The following is a 25,601-nucleotide window of genomic DNA, read 5'->3' on the forward strand; positions in this document are numbered from 1 at the left end:
GCATTGAAAATAAGTGCTTTGGAAGCCTTGTGGGCTCCTGCAGCTGGGGAGGAATTCGTAGGAAGTTTCTTTGTGCTGTGATCGTTGTTGAAGTTTTTGGTGACACAGTTGGTCTCCACAGTGCCAGCCACATCCCAAACGGCTGTAAGCACCTTGAGGTCTGAGAGCTGTGTCTTATTTGGCTTTGTACTGACAGCATCCACAGCCCTTCGTGCAGTGCTTAGCACAGCGTACGTGATCGTCAAGAAATGATGGGAGACGGAGACTGAAATCCCATTCTTTTCTCATTCAGAGTCATTGTTAAGAGACCAAGTTGCAGAAGGGGGGGAGATGAGCTTTTAAGCATGTGTGAGATTGAGAATTATTTTCCTCCTAGCTTATTCAACAGTCATTTGAGAACTACTTAGCCTATATTTTTTATTACTGAAACTTAGTTATACTGTTATGTTCACAATGCCTGAGCTACCACCCCCAGTGTAATTCTGTGTTGTAGAGCTAATTGGACAGTTAACTTGGAACACTCTTCCTAACCTTTGAATTAACAACAGTGCCAACACATTAGGAAACTCCAAGGGTAAGAACGGTCACCAGCCAGGCACTTGATTATATTTCAGAAACTGTGTACTGGGCACAAGCAGAGACTCGGGAAGCTCCCATGTCGCTTTTCTGTAGGTTGAATAGTTGAATCCACTCGTATTTCACACCCTGGTAGGGACCTTCTGCTAACTCTGGATAAAGGGCTGGTAGCAGAATGATTGGTTACTCATCACATATCCTAACAATTCCCAGCAGAATAAGCTCTAATCTTGCTTTAAAATAAAATTCTAGTGTATCTTGAATTATCACGTGAATAAGGAAAACATTAATCTCTCTGGGGAAGTGCAGAAAAAATAATAGAAATGTGCCTTCTCTCTGAGAGTAAATGAGGCAGTGAGGATTCATAGTGCTTTTCAGGGCAAATCTATGCCTTAATGAAAAACTGAATATGCAAAAGTAGCCAGTTGAAGAAATTTTCATTTTCCCTCTTTCTTTGCATGCTAGTCTGCCTAATATTCTTTATAATGTCTCAGTTTTTGCACCTATAAAACGGGCATTGCATTAGTTTTCTATTGAGCATAACCTAATACCACATAACATCTTAAAACAACACCATTTATTTGCTCACAGTTCTATAGGTCAGAAGTCCCAAGAAGGCCTGGCTGGGTTCTCTGCTCAGCACTCACTAGGCTGGATGCAAGGTGTTGGCTGTGGCTGTGATCTCACCTGAGGCTTGGAGGCTCTTCCGAGTTCATGGGGTTGTTCCAGCTTTCAGTTCCTTGGGGTTGTAGGACTGAGGTCCCATTTCTCTGCTGGCTGTCAGCCAGGGACCAGTCTCAGCCTCGAGAATCTGCCCACATACCATAGCCGTGGTGCCCTCCATCTTTAAAGCCAGCAACAGATGCTCTCCCTCATGTCCAAATCGCTTTCACACTTCAAATCCCCTTTGCCTGGAAGAGCCCAGATCCTTTCAGGAGCTCACCTGATGAAGTTTGGGCCACTGAGGATAATCTCCCTTTCTTACAGTCAACTGATTTGGGATCTTAATTACATCTGCAAAATCCCTTCACAGCCGTACCTAGTATTTGGTTGAATATCTGGGAGAAGGTGTATATACCAAGGAGTGAGAATCTTGGGGGTCTTTAGAATTCTGTCTTCCACAGGGATAATAACAATAACTTAGAGTGTTGTTAAATGGATTAGGTGAGATGTGTAGAAAGCACTTAGCATAGTATCTAGTACAGACTCTAGTACAGTCTCAAGAAATGGGATCTAGTATTATTAATGTCTCTATATACTGTATTTTCTTGCCTACACGGATTTTTTTTTAGCTCACTTTATTGTTTTTTTTTTTTTATTTTTTGGCTGCATTGGGTCTTCGTTGCTGCACACAGGCTTTCTCTCTAGTTGCAGTGAGTGGGGGGACTCTTCACTGCGGTGCGTAGGCTTCTCATTGGTGGCTTCCCTTGTTGCAGAGCACAGGTTCTAGGCACGTGGGCTTCAGTAGTTGCAGCATGCGGGTTCAGTAGTTGTGGCTCACAAGCTCTAGAGCCCAGGCTCAGCAGTTGTGGCGCATGGGCTTGGTTGCTCCTCGGAATGTGGGATCTTCCCGGACCAGGGATTGAACCCATGTCCCCTGCATTGGCAGGCAGATTCTTAACCACTGCGCCACCACGGAAGCCCTGGATTTGTAAATTATATTATGATAAGCACATTAGAAACATAATGGAATATGTTTCTCATTATTTGGATACTCCACAGAAAACACATACTGGGGCCAGAGTCAAGGAACTCAGGAAACTTACTGTTTAGTCTGTTTGCTGAAAGTTGATGTACTAATTCAAATTAAATAAACAGTGCAGTAAAAAAAAAAAAAAAAAAAAGGGAGACCAGGATATAATTCATGTGGTACTCAACTCAAGCTCACGTATAATGTGGCATACAATGAAATATGAGCCTCTGCATTGTTCAATTTTTGTTTTTTAGTGAGAAAAATGCATCACAGAATCCATGCCTTGAACACTGGCATTTTTCAGAGAGAACTGTTTTGTTTCTACTCCTGCTCTGAATATAAAATGAATGCTTCACATGCGCCATGTACACAAAGGCTTGAAGCCCCCTTTCTCCCTTCAGTAGTTCCAGTCTAGAATAGACAGCATTATGCAATTTGGTGACCCAACGCCAGCAATGAGAATGCTTCTCACTGGCTGTGGGAAGAAAGACACCTAAGCAGTTAACAGTTATATTTTGCAAATGGAAGCAAGTGAAGAAAAAATTACATTAGCATAAGAAAAGGTAGCCTTAGGGGATTTTCCACTCCAATGTTTGGTACTGAGAGCGCTATGTTACAAAGGAGGAGGATGGAGAAGGGAAACTCTAGTGTCCACACATTCTTGAAACGCGTTGCCATTGTACTCATTCTGCTGGCGAGAAAGACCTCTTAGTTACAGAGATGGAAAACGGTCCTTTCTAGTAAAGAAAGTCAAAATTGGATATATTAGGAAAAACATCCTGAGCTAAGTACAGCAAGAAAGCAAGAGGATTCCTCAGTGATGGCAGTTCTAGACTAGAGATGATTTGGGATTAAAAATGAATTTTTTAAGCAATGATTTTCATTGTTAACTAGAATGGGCCCCCATGTCTGTGATTACTTTAACTTAAATTTAACAGCTCATTTCAGAAATTGTGTCTAATTCACAGCACCTGAATGTAATTACCAGACATATCCTTTTAAATTAATACCTAGACTTATTTAAAGGTTGCTTAATAGGGAATATCCAATTTCAAGTTATGATTATTTTCGCTAGTTGAAAACATGCAAAGTAACTGTAAAGATATTCTCACTGATTTCCTTAAGATAGAGAATATACTAATCAGTTGTTATCTGTTCCTGTGAAGATGTTGAATTTGTTTTTGAATCAGTCTTTGCTTTACTCTTATGAATAACTGATCAGTAAAAAAAAAAGAGTTTTTGATTCTGAATTTCATTAGATTTAATAGCAGAGTGAGCATGACTGTCCAAATAAATCATGATGAATTTCATTAATTAAGATAGAAAAGGGTCAACTTATTTTAGATAAATTTTTATGATATTATATGCTGATTAACTGTAGGAGAAATAGAGGGGTTGGGGGGCAAATGAATCTGTTGTATGTTTCTAAGAACAGTCTTTCCAAATTAAGACAATGAAATTTTGGTTATTAAAAATGGGAACAAAGATCAAAGAAGATTGTCCAAGTCCTGGGAAATTTGTCGAAAAACTGATAATAAAATTATTTATAAGTCCATTGATAAGGTCAGTATTTAGGGAATCATGTGTCAGAAATCAATTGGGAAACAAGGATTTTACCATTACATACAGATTATCACTTTTCAAATTTTCTATGGAATAGTGGGTCAACCTGGCATTTAAATCTTGTTTATTTTGTCCCTTCCTTTGTTTGTTTATTTTATACATGGACATTAAAGTTCTAGAAGTGACCAATTTTCAGGTCGTCATCACTGAGAAGATGACCTAAGTAAATAGATGTGCTTTCCCAACACAAATAACTCTGAAGCACTTGATCAGGAAAGTCATTCTAAACCAAAGCTTGAGAAGAAAGGAAGAAAACAGGGAAGATAAAAAAGAGTACAAGATGATTCCTCTGATATTAACATTAGGATATGATTTTGCTACTTTTTTTTCTTTTTTCTTTTTGAAGTATAGTTGATTTACAATGTTGTCTTATTTTCTGGTGTACAGCAAATTGATACAGTTAGACAGATAGAAAATAGGTAGATAGACAGATATTCTTTTTCAGATTCTTTTCCATTATAGCTTATTTCAAGATATTGAATATAGTTCCCTGTGCTATGCAGTAAATCCTTGTTACTTATCTATTTTATATGAACTACTATTTATTTGTTAATCCCAAGCTCCTAATTTACCCCTCCCCGCCCTTTCCCCTTTGGTAACCGTAAAATTGTTATCTATGTCTGTGAGTCTATTTCTGTTTTGTATATAAGTTCATTTATATCTTTTTTTTTCAGATTCCACATGTAAGTGATATCATATGATATTTGTCTTTCTCTGTCTGGCTTACTTCACTTAGTATGATAATCTCTAGATCCATCCTTGTTGCTGCAAATGGCATTATTTCATTATGGTTGAGTACTATTCCTTTGTATATATACACCACATCTTCTTTATCATCTGTCAGTGGTCACTTAGGGGGTTTCCATGTCTTGGCTATTGTGAATAGTGCTGCTATGGACACTGGGGTGCATTTATATTTTCAAATTATGTTTTTTTCCAGATATATGCCCAGGAGTGGGATTGCTGGGTCATATGGTAACTCTATTTTCAGCTTTTTAGGGAACCTCCATACTGTTCTCCATAGTGGCTGTATCAATTTACATTCCCAACAACAGTGCAGGAGGGTTCCCTTTTCTCCACACCCTCTCCAGCATTCGTTATTTGTAGACTTTTTAGTGATGGCCATTCTTACTGGTGTGAGGTGATACCTCATTGTAGTTTTGATTTGTATTTCTCTAATAATTAGTGATTTTGAGCATCTTTTCATGTGCCTGTTGGCCATCTGTATGTCTTCTTTGGATAAATGTTTATTTAGGTCTTCTGCCCATTTTTCTATTGGGTTGTTTGTTTTTTTTGATATTGAGCTATATGAGCTATTTGTATATTTTGGAAATTTATCCCTTGTCAGTTGCCTCATTTGATTTTGCTACTTTTTGATATGTTACGAATATAGCATCCTGCATCAATGTAAAAATGTATTCCAAAACTGAAGTGATTGGCTTCCCTGGTGGCGCAGTGGTTGAGAATCTGCCTGGCAATGCAGGAGACACAGGTTTGAGCCCTGGTCTGGGAGGATCCCACATGCCGCGGAGCAACTAGGCCCGTGAGCCACAACTACTGAGCCTGCGCGTCTGGAGCCTGTGCTCCGCAACAAGAGAGGCCGCAATAGTGAGAGGCCCGCGCACCACGATGAAGAGTGGCCCCCGCTTGCCACAACTAGAGAAAGCCCTCGCACAGAAATGAAGACCCAACACAGCCAAAAATAAATAAATTAATTAATTTAAACAAAATAGACAAAACTGAAGTGAAGTACTTTTGATAATCCTTATCACTGTTTCCCAGTCCTAGTATGGAAAATCGAGAAATGATTAAGGCCCCAAATCCTTTTCAGTATAAATTTGACACCCCCATTTCCCATGTTTATGCATAAAATGTGTCCTCCATTGACAGTTCCTGGGGAAAAGAGGCCAGTCTATAGTCATCTATTCAGTTATGAGAGATAATTTCTATGCACATGAAAGGGCACGGGGATTATTTTTTCATGTGAGAACTAGTTCTAAGCAGCCAAATATTTTATCGATGTTCTGTGATGCTTTCTGAAAGGAACATTCAGAGCTAGACTGCACCACAGGCTGTCTATCGCCCAGCTTTTTCCTGTGCTATAGCCACCACATTTCCTAATTCTGTGAGGGCAAGGTGAAGTGAAAAGAGCTGAGCTGTCTGAATCTAAATGATAAATTGTGGTTTTGCATGCCTGCTGGTGTAGACACAGAATCATTAGGAGCTTAGAGATTGTGGATGACACTCTTCTTGGGACCCAGCACCTGTCCTATGACAGAGAGGGAAGGGAAAGCACAGAGGCTCAGAGTTATTTTACCTCTTATGCCTTTTCCTCTCAGTTCAAAAATCAAAAGACCATCTTCTTTCAACTGAATTTAGCACTTCCTGTGTAATTGCTCAACCTGACCTCCTTTTTGACCAGGAACCCAGACTCTCAGACATGTTTGTGCCCAGTGACATTGGAATCAGGGGACTTGATTCATGTTTTTCCTTTTACAGTATGAAGAGTTCAGTCAAGCTGCTGTTGAGAAACTAAGCCACAGATACCAGAACCCATGGTAAGCACATACTAATACATTTTACATCAATTAATTAATGTGTTTCCTTCCTAAATTAGGAACAGGGTTAATATTTTAAAACTTTTTATGTCCTATAGGTTTCTTTGTATAATTATGAATTTTTATTCCTCATAAACAAAATGTTCACTATCTACTAGGTTTTCATTAAGGGGAGGAAAGAGGTGGGGCAAGCATGGTGAGAGCACAGTGAAGAAAAAGGAACCAGCCTGTTAAGGACAGCCACTGGACAGTTCCAGTAGCTTTAACTACATAAATAATTCTTTTTGTGGAAGAACAAGAATATAATTTTTTTGGTTAAAAAAAACACTTATGGGACTTCCCTGGTGGCACAGTGGTTAAGAATCCGCCTGCCAGTGCAGGAGACATGGGTTCGAGCCCTGGTCTGGGAAGATCCCACATGCCACGGAGCAACTAAGCCCGTGTACCATAACTACTGAGCCCACGCACCACAACTACTGAAACCTGAGCACCTAGAGCCCATGCTCCGCAACAGGAGAAGCCACCGCAATGAGAAGCCTATGCGCTGCAATGAAGAGTAGCCCCCGCTTGCCACAACTAAAGAAAGCCCACGCGCAGCAACAAAGACCCAACGCAGCCAAAAATAAAAAAAAAATTTTTTTAAGTAAATAAAAAAAATAAAAAATTTAAAACCCTCATTTCATGCTGTTGGCCTAGAAACCATCATAACAGGTCATGCTGGTTAATAAACGTAGTCCTACTGAAATCACACCATGGCTTGAATTGACACTCTCTTAAGGCAGCTGGTAACCTAAATTAAACATGTCTAGTGCAAGGTATGTTCAATTACGGGAAAAGCAAAACCTAGGTGTGTCATCTAGATGGAACATATAATTCAGATTTCTAAGAGGGAAAGGGATCAATCAGTATTGCTCTTAAAGACTGCAGATTAATAATGTCTTTGTTCTCCTTAGACTTTTGTGGGTCAGGGTTTCTGGAGCCGACTTCACCTCCTTTTTAATCATTGAAGATTCCCGTTATCAGCATGTACAAAATTAGCGGATTTTAGTCTGTTTCTGCTATATCACCACAACATAAGCTGCACCAAAAAGAGACAAGACCATAAACCCCATGTCAAATGTCTATTGGTTACTATGATACGATCCAGGACAGCAAAAGATATCATTGAACAATTCCTACAACTTACAAAGCATGTCCTATGTTTAAAGCCATGGAGAAATAGTTACAATTATTGCATGCAAAGCACATGTTCTCATTTAAATATTCCACTTCATTTGTTCAAATAACATTGCAAGCACCTATTTACAAATACCCTATCAAATATTTCTAAGCAAAAACAACAAAAATAATGAAAGGCCATTGAAAATCACAGTAACTTCAACAGGCATTGGTGATACAAGTGTGAACATCTGCTCGACTTATTTAAACATAAAAAACTTGTTGGAAAGAATCTGAGAAATATTGACACTTTGAGCATTTTCCTTGGATGAAAGAATGTTGGCTACATTCACTTGTAGGAAATATGACATGGATTGTACCAAGTCATGAGGATGCAAAATGTTTATGAGAAAGACCTTGTACCTAGGGAATTGTGGATTCAGTTGGGAAATTGTAGATAAATATATATACAAGGGCTTTCCTGGTGGCACAGTGGTTGAGAGTCCACCTGCCAATGCAGGGGACACAGGTTTGTGCCCCGGTGTGGGAAGATCCCACATGCCGCGGAGCGGCTGGGCCTGTGAGCCATGGCTGCTGAGCCTGCACATCCGGAGCCTGTGCTCCGCAATGGGAGAGGCCACAACAGTGAGAGGCCCGCATACCGCAAAAAAAAAAAAAAAAAAAAAAAAAAAAAAATATATATATATATATATATATATATATATATATATATCTCAAAATTATGAAACCAAGCTGCATATGGTGAGTACTAAATTCCTAATGAAGATAATTATAATTAGTAAATTATAACTAGAAAAGTTTAAAAAATTTAAATGTAATTAGAAAATTATAACTAGAAAAGTTTAAAAATTTTAAATATAAAAAATATAAATATAAAGTTAAAAATGAGATTTGCCCACAGCCTCTGGCTCGGGTCCTGTTTCTAACTAGTCAGGTGTCAGTAACCTGAACGCTGCCCTCTAGAGACTAAGCACAACTGCTGCTTAAAAGCCTTCCAGGCCCCACCTTCAGGCTGGGGAGAGGCTCTTGAAGAGAATGCTGACTCTGACAGGCCCAGGTGTGCCCACCTGCTTGCGTTCTCTCAAGCTGAACCGAGGGCCATCTCCATCCTGGGCAAGTTTCGTGCTTAGCCTCCCTGACCGTTTTCATGTTCTGTCCTCTCAGTCAACTGCATTCACTCTATAAATCTAGCACCTCCTGTGTTCAAAGCACTGCTAGATCCTGCAGCCACAGTGCTGAACAAGACAAGCCTGGTATATGCCCTTCTTGGAATTTGTATTCTAGGGAAGGGGAGAGACATTGAACAACTATGTCATACTGTCTATCATGCTTTTAAATAATTTTTTTAATGACAAATATAATGCATGCTTATGGCAACAAATAAAACGATATAGTGGTATATTAAAGAAAAGTTAATATCCTGCCCTGTTCCGTCCAGTTCATGATAAAACATTTCATTACAAAGGGTGTTTATGGGATGGAAAGAGAAGGTTTTACCAGGGACATCGACCTGGACTGAAGGTCAGAGAAGTGTTCACCCAAGAAATAATTATTAAGTTGGCTTGGAAAGGTGAGTATAAGATCATTCCTGGCCCAGGGAACGGCCTGAACAGGGCTCAGAGGATGGAAAGAATGTATCTAGTTAGGACCAGGGGGGCAATGGGAGAGGAGCAAGATGAAGGTCAGATTTTGTAGAACCTTGTGGCCAGGTTAGAAGGTTTGAATTTTAACCGAAGAACGAAGAGAATTTATTGGAAGGTTTAAAACAGAAAGCAACGTAATCCAATTTTTTTAAAAGATCCCTCTGGAATGTTGGAGTGCTGTGTGGAGAAAAAAATTGAGAAGTGACAAGACAGCTGTAGGAAGCTCAGCCAGGAGACAATTTCATTTTCAACAGGTCCCTCTTGAGTTTTTAGTGTGCTTTGTAAACAATCCAAAATAAATTGTGATGATGGAGTCTGTGAGAAGGGAAGGATTTGAGGTGAGCTTTCAAAGACATGCAGGCTTTAAATAAAGAGAAGAGGAGACGATGTTTTCTGTGATGATGGGGAGCAAGAATGTACTCAGCAATGGGATGCAGCAGATTTCAGCATTATCCTAATTTTACAGGTGAAGGAATTGAGCTTTGGAGGCTAAGGTACATGAACAAGGGCACAGAGCTGATATATCAGTCCACGTTGACTAATGCTGTGGATCTGGGTTGGGATCTGGGCTTGGACCTTTTCCAAGGGCTCTCCAAGCGATTCTGATGATCAGCCAGGGCTGAGCACCACTCATGAGGACTGAGAGAGGAAGGGGAAGAGCCTGGGGGGCCGGGGCGCCCACACAGAGGACAAGGTGAGTGAAGGACCACAGAGCCTCAGAGGCAGGACCCTGAGGACAGTAGGAGGCTGTAAAAGCAAGCGAAGAATTCAAAGAGGAGAGTTCCATACGGGGAAATGGAAATCCCAGAAAACAATAACAGACACATATTTGGAAGTTATCAGCGGTCTCAGAAAAAGCACTGGAGGAAGAGGAGGATGAGTTGAGTCAATACAACCAACGCTAAAGAATTTTTGTCCACTGACTTAATAGAGGCAAGAGTCCACCTTGTTTTCGAGACCAGAAGTCCAGTCGAGGACAATGACAGGATTTCCTCCATTCTGGGGCATACTTCTAAAATTTAACTTTCTTGAAATCAGGATGTGTTTTATCATAATTGTTTATAGATGTAGGGCCTCTTTTTCTCTTCCCATGTAAAGCTGTTATTAAATCAATGGTGTGTTATCCTGTTTATTGCATCTTAAAGACCAGTAAAGATATACTTCAACAGACTTGAGATGAAGACCTTAATTTATAAACAGGGTCCTTGCTCTCAAGTAGCTGACAGACTCTCAAGACAGAGAGATGTAAACAGATTTCAATACAATATCTATTGATAGAGAATGATTGCAGTAACTGGGTGTGGGTTGACTCTATTTTTTTCTTCTGAATTAAAGGAAACATTCTCTTGCTTTAAATACAGAAGTTTCTCTAGACATGTGACCTGATGATTAACTCATTTTTATGTGGTCTCTTCTGTTTGCATTTGGGTGTTTTCCAATATATACAAACAGTATGTTTAATTTCAATAAGAAGAATAAAAAGCACAGATAGGAAATGGGAGAATAGTTTACAGTCAAATTAAAAGAGTCAAATTATAAGAGAACGCACTTCAAATAGTGAATGGGCAGGGCTTTTTGTTTTGTTTAAGGAGTAAGTGAAATCTGTAGAAGCTACACATTATTGAAAATTGTGAGGCATGGAAATATCTTGCTTTCTTTTTCTCTTCCTTACATTTAACACAGAGCTTGGCATACATGGGTACTCAATACATATTTGCTGAATCGGTGTAAAAGACAAATCCCAGTTCTTCTTGTACTCCGAATGGCACAAATTGGTATAGCTCAGGCCGGAAAAGCTGGAGAACTTCAAGTCATGAGGGCTTCCTGAGAGAGACGAAATTTAAGCTGGATTTAGAAGGAGCATTTTAGGAAAATCTATGGCTGCCTACCTGGGTAAACTTGTTATCCATGCAAATGAAAGTCTTGCTGAGATTATAAAATCAACAATCATTCACAGGCAAACCTCCTTCCAGAAAGGAGCTGCTGATATGACTCTGCCCTAATGTCACTACAGAGTTGCCTCTTTGCCACTCATTTGCCGATGTATAGATTTGTCTTAGGACTAATGTCTTAAGGACTGGTTCAGGTTCCCATGGACAGCCATTGTCAGTAGATGGTGGGGGTCAGGGTGTGGGTGTCAAGGAGGCTGCAGATTCTAAGGTGAGAGTGATCAGACTAGGTGTCAGCCATGCAGAGAAGAGCACTATGAGTTTTAAAAATCAGAATGAACTACAACCTCCCCTGACTTTTCATTTACTTGAGGTTCACAGCTCTTTTCAGAGTGTTGGCTCTCCTAGTCTGCTTTCTTGTTTTCTGCCTTTTCATAATCAAGTGGTTTGTTAGCCAGTTCCTATCCTCAGGAGGTGCACAGCACAGCATACTCTAAAGAGTGTGAACTGAGAATCAAGACAGCTGGTTTCACTAGGAATTTATCCTCCAGGAAAATAATGAAGGAGGTAAAGAAACGTTTAGCTAGAAAGGAGTCCAACACTGTTTGCAGTAATGCAAATTCAGAAATAACCTAATATCCCCCAAATAAGGGATTGTAAGCAGTGATGAAGTGGGATCTATAGTGGTTAAGAGATGTGGTACATATATACAATAGAATATAACTCAGCCATAAAAAAAGAATGAAATAATGCCATTTGCAGCAACATGGGTGAACCTAGAGATTATCATACTAAGTGAAATAAGCCAGACAAAGACAAATATTATATGATATCACTTATATGTGGAATATAAAAAAAATGATACAAATGAACTTATATACAAAACAGAAATAGACTCACAAACATAGAAAACAAACTTATGGTTACCAAAGGGGGAAGTGGGGGAGGGATATATTAGTAGGTTAGGATTAACAGATACACACGACTATATATAAAAAAGAAAACCAGCAAGAACTGACTCTACAGCACAGGGAACTATACTCAATATTTTGTAATAACCTATAAGGGAAAAGAATCTGGAAAAGAATATAAATATATATGTATACATACATATATGTATAAAACTGTGCTGTACACCTGAAACTAACATGATATTATAAATCAACTATACCTCAATAATAAATAAATAAATGCAAATATTAAACAAACAAATATAGTTGATAAAGAAAAGAAAAAAAAGTGCAAGGCTCTGAAGCAGACTTCCTGCATTCAAGTCCCTGCTTTACCACCTGGTAGCTGTGACACCTTGGATGAGTTACTTAAACTATTTATGCCTCAGGTTCCCAATCTGTAAAATGATTAGAATCTACTCCGCTGGTTGTTGTACAGATGTGTTGTTACACACACAGCACTTAGAACAGCACTTGGTACAAACTAAGTGCTCAGTAAATAGTGTGACCATATATTTTATCACCCAAAATAGGACACTTCTGAGAGTGAAACAGGAAGCTAATGGAACTGATCACTTGGACAAGAGCCTAACCTGAAGGTATCTTGAGCAAATCAGGCCACTCTGTTAATAAACATTATCAATTAGTTAAATGAAGTACATTGAAATAATGTAACAAAGTGCATTTATTACAATTCCTATTATATTGTTAGCAAAAAAATCAGTATAGAGATTCAGTATAGGAGAGAAATTTCATGCTATATAGTTGAGTTAATCTCACAAAAATAGAACAAAAAGTCCAAGAGACAGAAAAGAAGAAAGTGAAAAATAGTAAAGTAAGAAATCAATTAAAATTAAATTAGTCCAATATCTGACTAATAAGAGACCCCAAAAGAGATCAGAGAAAACAGAAGAAAGAAAATCAGTAAGAAAATTTCTCAGAAGGGAATAACATGAATTTCGAGATTGGAAGTCTCCACCAAAGCAAAATGACAACAACAACAAAACAACTGTGTCAAGGCATGTCACTGTGAAATTTCACTGCTGGGATGAAGACTACTGTTAAGCCCTCCAGAGGAAAACTAGGACATATATAAAGGATCCAGAATCAATAAGGCATCACACTTCTTGACAGCAATACTGGGCTCTGGAAGACACTTGTCAATGACCTCCCTGTCTGCCAGAAAGTGACTTTCAACCTGAAAATCTATACCCAGCCCAACTATCAAGTGGGAAGGTTGAAAAGAGACATTTTCATGTATGTATGTACTCAAAAAAATGCATTTTTTCCTAAGAAGCAACTGGAGAATATTATCTAGCAAGACAATAGAGGGAAATCCAGGAAAGAGAAAGGAATATTATCCAAGAAGCAAGAGACCTAACACAGGTGACAGGCAAAGGGGATTCCCAAAATGGTAATGGAGAGAACCAGGAATGTGACTGTACAGGGGCCCAGAGGAGAACAGGGCAGGTGGGATCTCTCCAGGAGGCATTTACTGTGTACAGATATTGGGTGAAGTTCCAGAAGAAGCAAATGAGCTAAAAGTGGGTACTTTTGGAGAAGAGAGTGTTGGGACAGGGAGCAGGGAGAGACAGAGTATTTTTAATTATAAGCATTTTAGTACTATTTATTTATTTATTATTTATATACTTTGTTGAAGTATAGTTGCTGTACAGTATTATATAAGTTACAGGTGTACTTATATAGAGTACTCTTCACAATATTCACTTTAGTACTATTTGTATGTATTATGTTCATGTACCTAAATGATTGCATTAAAATGGAAAAAAATTAGCACTACATTATGTGCAATGTACAAGCATTTTATCTTCATAAAATTGAAAATTAATTATAAAGTGGGAGAAATAGAAACTCAGTCAACTAGAGTTTTAGTGGTTAGGGTCCTAAGTTGAAAATATTTCTAAAACTAGGACTTTCAGTACTAAAGAAATAAGCACTGACATGAATAAACCGGGCTTTCTGTTTATTCAGAAAGGTAGAAGGTGTGCCTGTATTTGGCATTAGTTAAGGGTTGTGTAGAAAATTGCCTGTTTTATTTCATAATGAAATACTGCCAAAGCCAGTTGTTGAACTAGCACAGACTTAATGACACCACTATTTAAAAATATATTGGTACATAAATGCTTGCTTTTTTCTTGGAGTTGTTTTCCTCAAAACGTCCATAAATCTTGACAACTTTCTATTTTAAGGCTGTCGGTGAATGGCACATTGGAGGAATTTCAGTGAACCTTAAGGAGCAAAATGTTACAATTTTTTCAGAAATTTATTTTATTGAAGTATAGTTGATTTAGAATGTTGTGGTAGTTTCTGCTGTACAGCAAAGTGATTCAGTTATACACATATATACATTCTTTTTCATATTCTTTTCTATTATGTTTTATCACAGGGTATTGAATATAGTTCCCCGTGCTGTAGAGTAGGACCTTGTTGTTTATCCATTCTCTATACAATAGTTTACAACTGCTAACCCCAAACTCCCAGGCCATGCCTCCCCTACCTACCTCCCTCTTGGCAAAGAGAAGTCCATTCTCTATGTCTGTGAGTCTGTTTCTGTTTCGTAGGTAAGTTCATTTGTGTCATATTTTAGATTCCACGTATAAGTGATATCATATGGTATTTATCTTTCTCTGACTTACTTCACTTAGTATGATAATCTCTGCAATTGGAATAATTGCTGCAATTGGCATAATTGCTGCAAATGGCATTATATCACTTTTTAATGGCTGAGTAGTATTCCATTGTATTTTTTGAGATCATCAGTACCTGTTCCTCCTTTTGGCTAGTTACCTAAAAACTGCCTTTGTACTTCCTCCCCTGGACCCACCCACCCCCAGCCTCCTTCCCCAGCTGCCTCTCCATCATTGTAGTGTCGGGGGAGGGCTCTCAGGAAGCTCAGGTGCAGTAGGGTCAGCGCAGAGCTCCCATGCTGGTCACTGTTGTGGTGCCACACAGATAGCGGAGGCCCATTTATTCTTTCAGTAAATATCCAACTGCCAACTCCATGCCAGGCACCGTGCTAGGCCCAGGAATTCAGGAGTGAACAAGACAGATAATTCCTGCCTTCCTCATATTCCATCAGGAGAGACAGGACAGAAACAGCCTAATGTCTGACTGATCATTTCATTGTAGGAGGTACCATATGGAGAAACACAGGCTGCACGTAAATGTTTCTTGTTGATTGAGTAGATATTCCTCATCCCAAGATGGAGCATTTATAGCAGAAGGATACGATACAGCTGTTATTGAAAGGAAAGCCAGGGAAAGAAGAGTCAGTGCTGTTATTCTTAAGAAGAAAACTTCCTGGTTGATCACTTGATGTCCAGGTGGGGAAAATTCAGTTCATGTCAGAACGGGGCCCTTCGTGGCAAAGTACCCTCTGTGGAACTTCTGAAAACTACTGAAGCCTGAAGTGTGTAAGAAAGAGGCACTCACAATTCACTGGCCTATGATCTTCCCTTTCTCAGCATTTCAGATGTCAGAACAGTAGCTTTTAGGGCCTGTTTCAGGAGACAGGGTCTCCAAAAGAACAGCTGCTGGTCCTAAAGGAATAGGTTATGGTCTTGAAATTCAAGCACAGCCTGCAATCCAATACAGATGTTAGGCCCAGGCAAAGACAGTTTATGTGCTGAAAAGACTGCAGAAAAACAAGGACAAGATGTGTTACAGGTGTTTGGAATGTTTTATTTTGCTATTTTAGATTCAATTTTTCAAAGCCATAAACATGCCCCAACCGTGGTCATTTCGAACATGCTTATATTACTGTTTTTGGTGAAACTCGGTCCTTGTCTTCTCTGAAGAAAGAGTTCAACAAAGACACCAAGACTGCAAAGCAGGCCCAGCATTTATTAGAAGCACAGTACGTGTGGAAGAGCACAGGGGTAAACTTGCAGAGTGAGGTGCACCTTATAGGGGCAGCTTAGGTTGTTAATACGGGGTTTAGATGAGGGTGACTCCACTTTCCTTCCCCTATGATCGCATCATCTGCAGTTCCTTATTTGGGCTTCCACTAGGCACCGTTTTGAATCCTTCCCGTGAGCGTCCAAGTGAAACCCATGGGGGGAGGGGGTCAAAACCGCAATGCTAATGGTATTATAATGATATTACAACGCAGCCCAGATTACTAGAGGATGACTTGGGACCCCTTCTGTGCATGTGTCAGGCTGGGAAGTCCTCTCAACCACAAGAATGAGGAGGCTGCGGTGGACTGTTTTGTCTTTCACCCAATCAGGGCGTGTCGTTCCTGTTGATAGTTTATCTCAAAGGGTCAGCATGAAACTGGCTGCAGCAAGTTAACCCGAGGCCCCTGTATCTCTTACCTCATTACCAACATCTATGGAAGTGGTTTACAAAAGATCAATGACATCATGTGGCTTCCATCTGTCTACATGACCAGATGAAGCAAGAGAACAATAATCACACAGTCCATTTGATGTGCACTGTTTACCATTCTCTCTGCTTTTCAGTATTTCTTTCACTTATTCTTTTAAGCCTGCTCATAATGCCAGGTTTTTTGCAGCTGACAGAGTTGGGCAAAATTCCTCCATCTTGTGAAACGTAGATGCTCTCGGACCTCAGTTCGCGGTAAAAGGGGAAATAGTAACACCTGTCTCATGGGGCTGTCTTGAGGATGAAGTGTGAGTGTGTAAGGCATCCAGAATGGATCAGACACACAGGAGGATAGCTTCTTTCCCCATTTTAAGAAAGTCTCAAAATGATTGTAGGATTCATCACTTTCTTAAGGCTTTCTATTCCTTCTTTAACACTATCACCTCAAAATAGATTACTTCCAATTCTATCCTTTTCCATAAAATTTTGTCTAAGGGCACTGGACTCTTTGGAGATATATTATTTGCTTTCTGCTTTAAAAAAATGATCATTTAAAAACTTTTTTCCCTTCTGTTTTCCTGGTAAGGGTCAAACCACTTCAAACAATTTGAGTTTGGAAAGACTTTAGCTTTTAGTGGTGGTGGATTTATCATCTGGCACATCATTTCTCATCAATGTTACCATTAGTTTCATGACTGGGGCATTTCCCCAAACGTTCATGGAGCACAGAGATGGGGCAGAGAGGTGCATTGCTCAGATTGGGATATTTGAAGACTGTGAAGAAAAAAAAAATCCAGGAGTCCCTGTCGCATGTGTGTTTTGAAATTATTAATAGTCAGAAGGAAAGTTTTTCTTCAGCATTGGCATTTTTCTTGAAATTCATTTTATTCCAAATTAAATAGTCCCATTGATATTCCAAGAAGAGGAAATACCCTTTTCTGACCACTTTGGTTTATAGTCTTTAACTGGGCCACTTGTTTATTGAGTCAGTAAATCAATAAATCCTTTTGGAGTGCTGTCCTTTTCCATCAAGCAGCCCCTAGTGTAGTGGGGAAAACAGACACATCGATAATTCTGACACATGGACAGAGGAATGATAGAGCCACGCCGGGTATTATGCATATAACCAAGCACGGGGGTGAGGAGAAGAGGCAGGGAGGCTCTCTGTAGAGGGGTCTGAAAAGGTGAGGTTTGGTAACAAAGGATGAGGAGGGAAGAAGTGTTTTAATAAGAGCAGGCATCAGTACCAAAGTCCAGAAGTGATAAATAGCTGTGATTGATGCAGTAAATGTTGTAGTGCTGCTGGATCCAATAGAGTAGTGGATGGTCCAGGGACAGGTGAGACCAGAGTAGTCGTCAGGAGCCAGACCAGGAAGAGTTCACTCTTGAGTTCTGACCTCCAGAGTATGGGAGCCCCAAGAAGGGACTTACAGTATACTCACCCATGCTTCTACACAATACCCAAAGTGATGAAGTCGGGTTTACATTTTGGGTAGAGGGTGGGCATGAGTGGGGAAATCAGTGGAGACAGGGGGACAGGCAGGTATCTATTAGAGGAGAACGGTGGTGATCTAAAGGAATGGGAGGCATGATGGGCAGGGGAAACAGGTTTCAGAATGATCAAGGAGTGTAAATTTGACAGGACTTAGGTACTGGGTGTGGGGGATGAACCTAATGATGGAAGCTGTGGCAGTTCCCAATTTCCAGTTTGCATGCATAACTGGATGGATAGTGGACCGACTGAGACCACACATGAGCAAGATGTCCCTTTAACAGTGATGCGGTGATGAGCTCAGGTGGATCTGAAGTCCCCATGGGACAGTAACAAGCAGAGAGACAAACATGTGAAATGTGTGCTGGGAGTTTGTCATCATAGTTGGGTTGTATTCAAAAATACAGGTGTGGATGAGAAGGGAGAAGACCAGAGAAATAAGAGCAGAACTGTAGGGCGTTGGGACTCTGATTGTTGGAAAGAAGGAGAAGGGCTGTGAAAGAAGATGGGCAGAAGCAGCGGAGAACCAGGAGCACCATGCTGAGCGAAAGGAGATGTGACCCAGAAAACACCCATGAAGAGAGTAGATGGGAGTCATCAGAGACCCAGGTGAGAATAGGACAATGAGAACGATTTGTGAGATGGAGAAGGAAACGAGGGATGGAAGCTCAGATATGGCAGGTGGGGTGTGATTGGGTTGCGGGGGGGAGTGGAGTCACAAGTACAAGCCGTCGTTTTGTCACAGAACCAAACTTGGGTCCACTCGCCCACATGCAGTAAAGCCAATCTACTGACACCAAGTTGTGGTGAAGGAAAGTGCAGCATTTATTGCGGGGCGTCAAGCAAGGAGAATGGGCAGATCATGCTCAAAAGACCCCAACTCCCCAATGGCTTTCAGGGAGGGTTTTTAAAGGCAGTGTGAGGGAGGGGCCTGCAGGGTGTGTGATCAGTTCATGCACAATCTCGGATTGGTTGGCATCAAGGTGAAGTTTCAAGTATCATCAACCTTCTGGTTTCAAACAGCTTAGGGTCTACGTGCTTGCGGTCAGCACTTTTCATCTGGTGGGTCTGCTTTCTGTAGAAACAACTGAGAACTGTGTGTCAGACTTTTATCTGTATCTTTCAAGGAACTGGGAGTTCGGTGATTCTGCCATGTGGTGGATTTACAGTCTAAATTTTTGCTAGTTCCCTGGCCCAACAGCTATTCTTTGTTTCTACATCTTCACATTCCTAATCATTAACTCTGGAGCAGCCTTTAGAGACTCAGGGGAGACCTGGGAGACTAAAGCAAAAGGCTTTTACTTCAAAGGATGGGGACACAGGGGCTTGTACACGGTTTCCAGTTCTGAAAATTTTTGATTAAGAAATGAAGAAAATGTGAATAGTAACTAGTGGCATGAGGGGCCAAGGGTAGGCTATTTTAGGATGTGAGAAACATTATCCAGAGAAGGGCTGAGGGCTGTGGGGCCCTGGTCTCAGGTAAGTGCTGATGCAGCCATGGGCCCAATGGAGGCCCTGGAGGAGGAGGAAGACTCCCTCACTCCCAGAGGCCAGGAGGAAGGAGATGGACTTCCCTGTCTACACAGCTGGAGATGTGCTTGTACCTAGGTGTGTGGTCCACGTTGGTGGTGGTGGGTGAAGGAGCTTAGGCCTGACAGCCTTGGTGTTCTCCAGGAAGTCTTTCTGAGTTTTTCTCTATGATGGTAAAATATACGTAACATTAAAATGACTATTTAAATCATTTTAAATGTACCATTCAGTGGTCCATGAAGTATTGTACAAGGCTCTGTCCTAGGAGGACAAATGAAAGTTATGGGAGTGAGATGTGAGTAGGTCTTGAGGAAACAAGGAAAGTGTAGGGTAGCTGCTGGAGGGGTTAGAAAGATGTGCACAAGGATATGTGAGAAGATCGCTGTTCTGAGTACAGAAGACCCTCTTGGGGCTGGAAACCACATGTTCATATCAGCATGGTTATCCGGTCGTTCCGTAGGAGAGTTATTTGCCTGGATCAGAAAAAATGGATTTGGGGCAACTGGCTAACTTGTTAGAAAAAGTAAAATTACATCTATTTCTCATAATATACAATAAAATAAATTCCAGGTGGACTAAAACAATTAACTGCTTTAAAAGTGAAATAATAAAATATGGATAGAATATGGGACTTCCCTGGTGGTCCAGTGGTAAAGAATCCGCCTTCCAATGCAGGGGATGCGGGTTCGATCCCTGGTTGGGGAACTAAGATCCCACATGCCACACAGCAACTAAGCCTGCATGCCACAACTACTGAGCTCACGCACCTCAATGAGAGAGCCCGCGTGCCGCAAACTACAGAGCCCACACGCTCTGGAGCCCGCGCGCCACAACTAGAGAAGAGAAAACCTGCACGCCACACCTAGAGAGAAGCCCGCGTGCTGCAACGACAGATCCCGCATGCCTCAACGACGATCCCACGTGCTGCAACTAAGACCCGATGCAGCCAAAAGAGAAAAATAAATAGATAAAATATGTATAGAATATACTGAAGCGTTCACATTATGTTTTATGGTCTGAGGGTACAGAAGTCAGACTATAGCGTTCAGCAGCAGCTGAGAGTTTATGAGGATGCTATTCATCACTTTCAAAGGTGGCCTCATCCTTATGATATGATCCTCAAGAGGATACTGGGTTTATCTTCTATTATTCTAATTCTATGTTCAATAGTATCACTTCTGTTCTTTATTCCATCCAAACTATGGACAAGTGTGGCACCGAGGAAGGAAGACACAGTTCCTGCCCTCAAAAAGTTTATCGAATAGTTGGGGGAAAGAGATACCTAAATGAATAATTATACTAGAGTATATTTGGATGCAGTGATAGAAATATTACATAAACCAATATTTGTGGATGGCCTGTTTGTGCCTGGCACCATGCTTTGTGTTTTAGATACTTAAAGTGTAACAACTAAGTGCAATGCCTATTACAATAGGAGTATTTTAGCGGGTGTCATGGAAACAGATGTTGGGGAATCTAAACTTTGGGGAGACATCAGGAAGGCTCCATAAGGCCCCCTGAGCTTGAAGGATAGGTGGGAGTTGGCTTCTAAAACAGTTATATTAATTAATTAATTTTGTTTCCATTAAAACTCCTGTATTTGTTTTATTTTTAAAAATATACTTATCTTTTTTTACACTACGCTTTATTGTTTTATTGAAGTATAGTTGATATACAATATTACATTAGTTTCAGGTATATAGCAAAGTAATTTAAAATTTTATTGATTATACTCCATTTAAAGTTATTACAAGATATTGGCTGAATTTCCCTGTGCTGTACAATACATCCTTGTTGCTTATCTATTTTAGATAATACTGCTATATTTAGATTCCAAGATGTTATCACGAGATGGAACTTCACAGATCCAGACGAACTACTTTGGAGCACATAACCATATATTTGACAAAAACTTGTCACTTCTAGCCTCTACAGCAAAGTAGAAAGATGGCAGAGTTTAAACAGAACACAGCGGCTGTTTTCTGTCTAGCAGCCTAAAGGCTAACTCATTAAAATTCAAAGAAGAATTACATAGTGGGTGGCAGAACAAATGGTTTCTTCCCTAAGGCCTTCGAGACAGATTCTCCCAGAATTAGAGTCACTCTTTGCAGCTGTTCAGTAAGACACAATTCAGGCATCACCTCCTCCTCCAAATCCGCCACCACACAAACCCAACCCTTTCTCTGGCTTAGACACATAGGGCGACGAGAAAAACAGGAAAGCACTGCTGGTGCCACACTTGGTTTGGCTTTGAAACCATGTGCGTATCTTACCTTACGTAAGACATATAAGACATGTACCTTACATCTTAGTTCTTATTTATGAAATAAATTTATTTAAATATAAAATGAGAAAAAAACCCTAAATATGTACCCAGTTGATGGTTTAACCCACAGAGAGGAAATATTCCCAGGAATTTGAAAGCACAGTAATCTGAGTACAAATCTAAGGACAAAAAGAGCTGCAAAAAGCTTGGTGGGCGTGTTAGCTATGTGAGTCTGACTTTGTTGTGCGTGTGTCGTGTGTGAAAGCAAATGGGCAGCAATGTGGGGTTCTTATTTAATCATTCCTGCTGTGGCTGAGACCAGGATTCTTGGAGTGTGAAAGAGGAAAGACAGATGTTAAGATAAAGCAAACCCTGAATTTGATTGGAATTATATATGTACTTATATGTATGATGATGGATGTTTACGTACATCCGGTTCATAGTTCTACTCACTATAAAGGCCTAGATGTAGAAATCAGTTCAGTAGCTGTGAGCTCCCCTAGTGCTCAGATTCTGCTCTTCAAACACCTTTTCCACTAAAAGGAACTGGAGCTTCTTGGATCTGGAGAGGAAATGGAAAACATGAGCCTGGCACATCATGCCATACCAGATAACGAAGCTCTCCAAGACTACTGCAGTCCTGTCTGAGGGACTTGGAAGCCAAGCTTGCAGAGACTCCCACTGGCCAAATATAGGACAACTTGAGGGAAAGGTAATAACTGCAGTGGATTAATATACATCACACCTTCATGTACACAGACGTGAACATCCATGAGTTCACAGTGTCAGTTAAAAAGCCTCAACAAACTGATCACATTGGAGGATTCCAATGAACCAACCTATTATTTTGAAAATGAGTAAATAAACGGAAAGAATCAAATATTAATTCCGCCTTTCTAATACAAACTGTACCACCGCAAACCAAAGAGAAGATGAATCAACTTAAAAAAAAGAAGAAAATCTAGCTAATACATAAAGAAGTAACAACAGAATTAGGCTATCACCACTTTGCAAAGTCAAATGAATGAATCTAGATATTGATCATGAGTGGCTGCCAAACCCACAAAAAGATAAACGATCCGATATTGTATACATCTTGATGGAAGGGCACACAGCTACCTGGAAAGTTCTTATGGACTGACTTGTTCACTCCCGAAATGCCTGTGTTGAAGCCCTAACCCCCCAGTACCTCAGAATGTGACTGCATTTGGAGAAAGTGTCTTCAAAGAGGTGATTAAATTAAAATGAGGTCATTAGGTTGGCCCTAATCCAATCTGACTGGTGTCTTTATAAGAAGAGGAGGTTTGAACACACACACACACACAAAAGACCATGTGAAGACACAGGGAGAAGACGGCTGTCTACACACCAAGGAGAGCGGCCTTGGGAGAAACCAGGCCTGCTGACCCCTAGATCTCGGACTTCCAGCCTCTGTAATGGTGGACGGTACATTTCTGCTCTTCAGCCACCTGTCTGCAGCACTGTGTGATGGCAACCCTAGCAAACTAACGTGGTGGTCTTGCCCCCAAAACCCAGCCTGACTTAGATCAAGCCTCTAAATCCAACCAACACTGTATAGGAAATAAGATGATGGCAGAAAATGTTAAATGATGACTTGGAGATGTCAGATGTGGGAAATTTCATAGGACAAATGGAAACACCATTTTTATAGAAATTGTGTTTCTTCAACAAATAGAAGGAGAAAGATGAGGAGGAAGAGGAGGAGGGGGAGGTAGAGGAGAATAGAGATGAAGAGAACCTATGAATTAAAGGAAACTTGAAAGCCTTAAGCAATTACAGGTGTGAAGCTTACCTGGCTTCTGTTTCTAACAAACAGGCTGATAAAAAAAAAAGTCATAACATTGATGAACTAGCCAGAATCTTGAATGCTGAACATTTGGTGAAAGTATTAAAATTTTAGGAGAAATAATGGCATTGTGATGATGTTAGCAAAAAGAGTTTTTACATCTTTGAGAGTTGATGTCTTGGCGGAGGGAGGATTAGTAAGTAAGATAGAGATTCAATAAGACTGGCTATATATTGCTAGCGGTTGAAGATGGTAATGGGTCCTTGAGGCTCTTTGAACCATTTGGTCTAATTTTCTATATCCTTAGATTCCAAAGGAACTAAGACGAAATTGTATCAACTTTATCCTTAGTTAATGAAGGTCAGGCTTCGCCATCTGGATGGATAAGCATGTCCAAAACTAAATTGAGTCAATACTGTTAAATTCTCCCTACCAGCCTTCCCCAGGATTGCTGCCACACAGATGAAATACATGTTGCCCTTTCTTCCCCTTGTGGTTTTCTGATCTGGATGCAAAAAAAGCAAGTGTCACCCAGGAAGCACCAGCATGGAGAGATGCCCCATGCTGCTGAAACTGGCAGGACTTCCTGGATGCCCTACAAAAAATTGCCCATATCTCCAGCAACATCAGGAATTCCATTCAACATTCCTCACAGGTGACCCCAGACAGTCTAACATGCTGCATTGCTGAAAGCTTTTGGACAGCTGCCTCTGAGTGAGCGCAAGTGATAGTCACTTCATATAAATCATTTAAAATACTGAACGAAAATCAGTAAACTCCTCTGTGTACATCCACGTTGTGGACCAACTCTTGGCAACAAGAACCTTGTGGAGTGTGTTACTAGGCACAGGAAGACAACATGTTTGATTTCGATGGCATGACCCGGGTGACTGGAAGCCCAGCTGGCATCCGTAAGGGCAACCAGCCGTGAGCTCCACATTCCGGAGCTCGGGGAAGACAGTCTGGCAAAGCAATGAAGAAGTGTTTGTCCACTGAGGGTCATGCAAGACCTCTCTTGTTCCAATAAATTCTTTACTCCAGCCGAGTGGTAGAATATTTAACAAGTCTTTCAAATAAAGTGGTTGTGTTTCCTATGGAATAAAAGCAATAAATCAAATCAAAATAATCACAATTTGAGGTTTGAAGCATATGGTATGTGTAATTTTACAGAACTGCACAAGCCTTAGATGCTCTCCTCCTTGAAGAGAGCCCAAGAGAGTGGGTTTTTTTCTACTTAAAGGAAAAATAAATATTCTTACATTTAGTTATCTCTTTCTGTCTAAAAATAGCATTCAAGCAATGTTCTTATGTCTGAAATAGCTACACTGGCAATTTGGGGATGCATCTCTTGTGTTTTCCCCAACATTTCTTTGGAAAGCAATTTCATTTTCATCCTTGAGGTGGTATGTTTCATGCTAATGTGAATCACACAGTTTTGTTTATAAATATAAATCTATCTACTTTGCAAAATAGTTTGTGCCCATAGATATGCAGACCCATTTAATAAGTTTGTTTTCAAATTGTTAATGATGTAAAACTGATAGTAGGCATTTTTGTTATTTGGGTAAGGAGAGAACTACTAAACAAGAGTAAAAGATTCAAACAGGCATAAAAATGTTCTTCTGCATTTCATCATGAATGATTAACATTGGAAGTTTATTGCAATCCAATAACTTCTTAGTAGCTGTTGACAGGTACAGAGGTAAATAAGCAATTGTGTATTCATGCACTGATGCTTTGGTCCCATGCCATGTGTCTATCTTACATAGACTGTTAGCCTTCTGCGTGGTCTCCAGGGACCTGGGACACTGATGAATACATACTAATCTCTGTTCAAAAAACTCGGGTTCAGACTCTTGTTGTCTGAAGACTTGACCAATCATGCAGGCGGCTTCTGCATCTTTGAGGCTGTACATCACCACACATTGTCCTAATCATTCAGTTACATTTAACCTTGGACCTTTATTGTAAACTGGTTAAGTTATCACTCAGAGGTAGAACCTTGATTTTCCCAGCACCTTGAAGACTGCACATTAAAGAAGGAAGGT

General features: G+C 40.3%; 1 protein-coding gene across 1 annotated transcript in view; it reads left to right on the forward strand.

The window, feature by feature from the left end:
- SPMIP2 (sperm microtubule inner protein 2) overlaps positions 1 to 25,601 on the forward strand; it is a gene marked incomplete at both ends in the record, with an annotated part of 93,166 nt that overhangs the window by 56,527 nt on the left and 11,038 nt on the right. The window contains one exon of the mRNA XM_079710336.1: positions 6,392 to 6,450. Coding sequence (XP_079566462.1) covers positions 6,392 to 6,450 — 59 coding nt within the window. The remainder of the gene's footprint in view (positions 1 to 6,391; positions 6,451 to 25,601) is intronic.

The sequence above is a fragment of the Hyperoodon ampullatus genome (genome assembly GCF_949752795.1).
Source record: "Hyperoodon ampullatus genome assembly, chromosome: 1".
NCBI lineage: Eukaryota > Metazoa > Chordata > Mammalia > Artiodactyla > Ziphiidae > Hyperoodon > Hyperoodon ampullatus.